Here is a 7,029-nt window from a genome sequence, read left to right on the forward strand (position 1 = left end):
TACCTGTTTAAGACCAACACTGTGGTGTGCATTTATGTCTTAAGTACTGTTGAGTTCGGTAGTCAGGAGCCTGTGCTCCTAATAAATACATTTGGAAAATGAAAAAGCTGACCATTTCTAGGCTTTTACATAGACTTCCTTATAAATGTTGCATTTTATGGCTATGAGAGAAGCCGCTCCCTTTTCCATCACGCACGGACTACTTTCAATCTAATTGGACAATAATCTATCAAATCACATTCCACGTAGTACAGCGGCCGCTCAATTTTGAAAACCAAAATGGCTACTGAGGCTGTTCAAGCGTAAGTTGCCTAAGCATTTTTATCAAATGGAATACTCTTATGCAATGTATTTCAACCCTATTCCATAATATCGTGCCTTTCGTTAAATTATGAATCGGGGTAAGGCTTCCTATAATAGCCTAACGTTAGTTAATTATAAATCCCTAAAAATAACTGTCAAGATGATGTGAGTGGTTAGACAAGCAAGCTAACTAGCTGCTAGTTAGATAGCAATTCGGAGTTTGACTCTGAACCATCGTTTTCAGGTTGCTTGAAAGATGCGACCATCTACATTTGGAATTGTACGATGGGGCAGAGCATCAGGAGGGTGGGGAAGCAGAGTTGATGGTGCCCTACCTAACCGTGAGTAGGTTAACACCTCACCCACTTTAGACACTTTGAAATGCTTGGCCAAACAACTCGTCAAAATGTTGGAGATGGTCAAAGAAAATATATGCATTGCATTAATTACGTTTATAAGTACTATCTGTGTTGTTCAGGAGAGTCGTAGCAAACAGAAGATTTTGTGCAGACAGTTGTTTGTGCTGGATGACATGATGCAGCTTCTGGAGAGACTGGAGTCAACTGACCAGCTGTTTAATGAACCCTGCCCCCCAAACCCCGGTAACACACAGAGACACACCCAACACATAATCAGCAATCATGCTACTCAAGATATCCTTACTTCCATGGCCTCTGAGTACCATGTAATAGTGTTCGGAGGGGTCAGGTCTACCCCAGTGTAGTACTTTTGTAAATTACTGGTCTGCTGTGTTCAGGCAACGATGCTCACAGACGCTGGAAGGTCCTGAAGAGTGAATATAAAGAGGGAGTCCAGGAGGTGGAGACACTTATTAGCACCTTACAGGACAGGATGGACAAACTGCACCACAAACGGGACAGACTGACAAACCTGGTCATAGCACTAGAGAAGAAGGTATACACACATGCACTCATGATGCACACTCATGGACACACACACACACTTTAGTCTGTACGGTGACTTTCCACATTTTTGAAAGAGCAACGGTCCTCACAATTTGCAGGCATTTAATGGACATGTTCTTTCGTATGGTTACTTTGTATTAGTCCTGTGCCATGTTTTGGATGTGTAATGTCTTTCCACATCTCTCCCATAGAAAGATCTCAGCCTGCAGATGGGGGAGTCCCTCAAGACAGCCCACAATGCCTTGCATGTATGTGAGGGGCAGCTGGCCCAGCTGAGGGCGGAGACAGACGCCACACTGGACCGCTCGGCTGACTGGCAGCACCTGAGAGACGCGTGAGTGACAAGCAGCTCTATCCACCAATTATACATCCTTGCAGAGACGTGTCCTATTTCTACTCTACCACCTCCACAAATTTTCCCTGACTTTAGGCTTGAGCTACCACACTTCCACGTTGTTCACTCAGGTATTTGAACTATCATTGAATTTACCATTTCATAATGAACGTGAGAAAGATGAAAATTTGCCCAGTCTACAATCAACCCCAGAACCCCTAACCTAGCCAATTGGTAATTCCAAATTAGGGTGGGCACCTGCCTGCCCTGCTCCAGTCCATACTCACCTCTGTCCCCTGTTGTCTCCCTTCCCCAGCCTGCAGGGCTATGTGGAGGAGACACAAGGGGTGATGCAGTGTAGGCTGTTGTCAGTGGGGTCCTCGGAGCTGTGTGTGGAACTGAGGCCCCGCTCCTGTGGATCCTCCTCCTCTGGCCAGCTGGAGCCTCTCAGACTGACTGTCACTTGGAGCCCTGATGACCACTTCCACCTCCAGGTAAACAGCACAGCTGACTTCCGACCTGGGTGGTATTCACCATGAACCAAACGCTAGCAAACAAAATGTGGAGGGACCTTCCTGAATTTGTCCAATAGAAACTCTCGTTTTAGTTGCAAAAAGTTTTCCGCTTAGAGTAATCGGTTTTCGTTGTAAAAACATTTTGCTACAGTGAGTGACTAATGAATACACTCCTGGTTCGGTTTCCGGTCCCTACACCTCTTTTCCATAGCTCCTTCCCCTGGTCCGGTTCCATCCTAGTTCCTACAACTCTTCTCTTTAGCTCCCTCTGAGCCGCTTTCCTGGCCCTGTCTCCTAGATGGGAATCATTGTTAGATTTAGCCAAGTAAGATATCTGTACAATATTTCTCTGTTTTTGGCACCTATTGAGAAAAGAACAACATTTTGACGCCATTAGTCACAACCACCACTTTGTCCCCCGTCCCTCTCTCAAGATGTATCAGGGTACTACAGGGCTGTTAGAGGAGTCCATGAAGGGTCGCCTTTCTCACCTCAGTGCTGCCCTGCTGGAGGTCATGCAGTGCTACATCAGCCAGGGAGAGATGCTGGCTGAGATCCAGGCCCTGCACTCCAGGTATACACACACACAGTGCCTACAAAGATCAGTCAGCGATGATAGAAGTGAGACCCTTGATCTTCAATGATGAAGTGGAATGATGTTTCTTTCTGAGACTGAATCCTGTAACTGTTTGAATTGCCTTACCACATGATCTGAAGCATTAAAAGCAGCCGTCTGACTATATCCCACTGCCTCTCTTTTGGAGAGGGATCATTGAGACACACACACACACACACACACACACACACACTTACAAAAACCAATGTAAAACAGTTGTATACAGTCGATCAGATCAACACACAGATCAACAAAGATTTCTGCAAACGAAAACATGCGGAGTAGTACTCAACAACCATAACTAGCTCAGCTGTCAAACCCATCAAAGACAATGTTTTTAATGACCCCCGATAGTATATCTTCACAATATTACTTCTGAACTACTCAATCACACGAGAAGATAACGTTGCTTATACTCCAACACTTCTAAGCAAGAATTAGTGTGTGAGAGGTTATTCTTATCTGTGGACTTTTTTCATATTTCATATTTCAAGCACAATGACACATGACGTTTTCTAGCATCCAATCTGCTTGCGTTCTTCAAAACCTGTTTTTAACATGGTGACAATTTCTCCTGTGTGTAGGTTTGCTATAGACTGGCGTCCAGGCCAGAGACTGCTAGTGTTCCTGAAGACTGCCTCTAGGGTGTGCAACCTGGGGGTGGAGGAGGGCTACCCTTCCAGAGGCACAGCTACACTCGTCTCTGTACGCAGGGACGGAGAACTGGTCGACAACGCTGTCCTACAGGTAAAACAGTCATTGCCATTACTTGTTTATTGATGTATCGAGGTCCATTTGAGTCCCATTGAAATGGTATCAGGACAAACTTTTTTTTTTAGCAAAGATGGAGCACTGCCCTTGTTCAAGTTATTATCTACCCTTAAACATGAATTATTTAGTTCTTGAAATGATTTACCCTCTGGGGTCTTATTTATTTTCTAATCCACAGCTACAAACAACCATGTAAGTGATGTTGATTTGTACATTCTGTTCCGTTACAATGTGAGACATGTATGTTTGAATTTGCAGCCTCCCCAGAAGACCCCCTCTCTGACAGAGTGGCTGGAGTTCCTCTCCTCCAGTCCGTACGTCTGACCATCCTCTCTCTAGTTGACACAGAGGAAGTGGCTGTTTCTCTCCATGGTCACCAAAGGGCGCCCTTACCTCTAATATGTATATATTAGGAATGTAACAATTCAATATGCATTGATCCTGGTTCAAATGTTTAAGATACTAGTGTGCATGCTTCTGCAGGACCCCAAACCAATCCAAATTTAGCGTGCATCGGTCAGAAAACCGATTTTCAAACGTTACAATCGCCAGTTCACTAATGTTTTCACTCATTGTTTTATTCCAAAAATGCCTCTTATGTGTTGTGACTGAGTTGATGCATCCTCTCCTTCAGTTCAGTAGGCTATTGAACTTTTATGCGTGTAACTGCATGACTGTCAGATAACAACTGTGAACACAGTGCAGATAGACACAGCTGCTTGCGCCGACTAGAAGTAGGTCCCCATAATAAATAGTTTGTTTAAAGAAAAACTACCCAATCAGTGTATTTGGTCATTTGTACATGAACAGGGTCATTTCATAAAGGATGCGTATGGTCACATTCATTGGTCAGAGCAGGATCAGCGCTCCAGAAAATTCCAAATGGTCTAAACCGTTTGCTTTTGAGAAGGGTAAAATCCAACGCTGCATGATATAATAATTGCCATTATATTAAATGCCATGCTAATTTGTAAAGAAAATTATTGACAAAGTACAAGCTCAACATGTTTTATCTGATGAAATGACAAGTTAATGAGTGGGTAATGGTGATTTTGAAGATTAAAAACAAAAAAAGTGTGGGGGGGGGGGGGACAAAAAACATACATTTCCCCCACCCCTAAACTGATGATAGTGGGTTGGTAGATGTCTGCCCTATGGCTCAGCTCATGTGCCTATACCATTGACACACAGACGCTAACAGAGGGCCTCTCAGTTTATAGAAGTCATCACCTCAGAGGCCCAGCTCCTGCGTTCCAATCATTATCAGATATGACTTTAAAATTGAACATTTAATGTGTTTATGCAACAACAAAATACTGTATAGAACTGAATCCCATCAATTCATTTCCCTAATCCAGATATTCCCAAACTGGGGTAAGCACAATGCCATTGGGGGTTCGCCAAATAAAAATGGGATTCACATTAAAAAAATAAATATATATATATTAAACTCTTCACATTTTCAAACAGTCCATTTATATTTTCCAACGGGGCTATACATTTGGGTGAGGTTTTCTCTCACCTGAGTAGCCTCGTTTCACTGCCAAAAATAAAATTAAACCGTCTAGTATTCAGCAGAATAACAACACAATGTCGTACAGGTAGCCTAGTCAAATAATTAACATCCAATCACATTAACCGTTACTCTCTCGCGGGAATTCCACTAACTGTCCATATGTAGCCAAACGTAGCTGCTGCTCATTCCAATTGCTCGAATATTGATAAATGGTTAAAGAAGTAAGGCCGGCGTACATAAACACATACCAGCTCTACTGGTAGTACTGCTACTACCAGCAGTACTACACCTGCACCTGTCGACGACACAAGTTGTTCTGCTTCCACGAGCACATCCAATGCTAGCATCAGTAATTCTACATTTGTTGTTAGCCCAGCTAGCATGGACACTGACAGTTGTGAATCTGATGCAGCCGAAGAGCTACTGCCCCCTTACCCGGGAAAGCACCAAACAACAGACAGGGACGTTGGACCATCGAAGAGGCACAAATATGATGAGCACTACATTGATTTGGGGTTCACTTATATTTGGAGTAGTGCCTTTCCTCAACCACAGTGTGTTGTGTGCAAAAGTACTATTTCACAACTCGATGAAACCTTCACTGTTGACATTTAGAAACCAAATATGCCAATTTGAAAAATCAGCCACAGGTGTTTTTTTGAGCGAGAATTAAGACGACTTTCGAGGAGTAAGACATGTATAAAAGCAACAGATACCATTAATAAGAAGTGGCTAGAAGTGTCTTATATGGTGAGCTACCGAGTGGCTAGGACAGGCAAGCCCCATACTATTGTGGAGGACTTAATTCTTCCTGCTGCTGCGGATATGGCTGGGACAATGCTGGGGGAAAAGGCCCAAAAAACTATACAGATAATGCCTTCATCAAACACTGTTTCGCAATGCGTCAGTGACATGGCAGGAGATGTTTTGAAACAGTTTCTGCTTAGCATACAAGCCAGTGAATTCTATGCGTTACAGCTGGACGAGTCAACAGACGTGGCGGGCCTGGGGGGTCAATTAAGGAAGACACCCTCTTCTGCAAACCACTGGAAACCAGGATGACAGGAGAGGATATTTTTTAAGTGCTGGACAGCTTTGTGACATCAAATGGACTTTGGTGGTCAAGATGTGTTGGTATCTGTACTGATGGCGCAAAAGCCATGACAGGGAGACATAGTGGAATGGTTACATGTGGGCAAGTAGTTGCTCCCGACTACGCTTGGGTACACTGCAGCATCCACCGAGAGGCTCTTGCTGCCAAGGGAATGCCTGACCGCTTGAAAGAGGTTTTGGACACTACAGTGAAAATGGTTAACTTTGTTAAAGCAAGGCCCCTGAACTCGTATGTTTTCTGCACTATGCAATGATATGAACAGCGACCATGTAACACTTTTACAACATACAGAAGAAGTGCGCTGGTTATCAAGGGGCAAAGTATTGACAATTTTTTAAAATTGAGAGACGAGCTTAAAGTTTTCTTTATTGACCATAATTTTCAATTGTCTGACCGCTTGCATGATGACGAGTTTCTCACACGACTGGCCTATCTGGGTGATGTTTTTTCTCGCCTGAATGATCTGAATCTAGGATTACAGGGACTATCCGCAACTATATTCAATGTGCGGGACATAATTGAGGCTATGGTTAACCCTTGTGTTGTCTTAAGGGTCAAAAATGACCCGCCACTATGTTCAACAGCAGAGAACCCCCTAAATTATATTTTTTCAACTTTACTTTTCCTAGAGTGACCCCAAAATTAGAAAAAGTGAAACATCGCCTTTGTGCATATTTCCATGAAAGCTGTTCACCACCAGGGTACAAAGATTGTCTTGGGCTCATTTTTGACCCGTCAGATAAAATAATTTACACACCACACACACACACACACACACACACACACACACAATGAGAAATTGAGATTATTTGTGTTACTTCTTGAACTCAGACAAAACTAAAACTTTCTTGTGCATGTTCAGCATCTATGAACCCCACACATGACTCAAGTTCACAGACAAAATAAAAACAATTTTGGACAAAATAAACATTTC

General features: G+C 43.2%; 1 protein-coding gene across 1 annotated transcript; it reads left to right on the forward strand.

The window, feature by feature from the left end:
- Positions 1-273: 273 nt before the first annotated feature.
- si:dkey-225f5.4 lies at positions 274-4,204 on the forward strand. The gene is made up of 9 exons (XM_038980891.1): positions 274-302; positions 548-644; positions 782-905; positions 1,061-1,218; positions 1,421-1,563; positions 1,880-2,057; positions 2,513-2,652; positions 3,279-3,441; positions 3,724-4,204. The coding sequence occupies exons 1-9, from the start codon at positions 280-282 to the stop codon at positions 3,787-3,789; spliced, it is 1,092 nt and encodes a 363-aa protein (XP_038836819.1). The 5' UTR covers positions 274-279; the 3' UTR covers positions 3,790-4,204.
- Positions 4,205-7,029: the final 2,825 nt, after the last annotated feature.

The sequence above is a fragment of the Salvelinus namaycush genome, chromosome 41 (genome assembly GCF_016432855.1).
Source record: "Salvelinus namaycush isolate Seneca chromosome 41, SaNama_1.0, whole genome shotgun sequence".
NCBI lineage: Eukaryota > Metazoa > Chordata > Actinopteri > Salmoniformes > Salmonidae > Salvelinus > Salvelinus namaycush.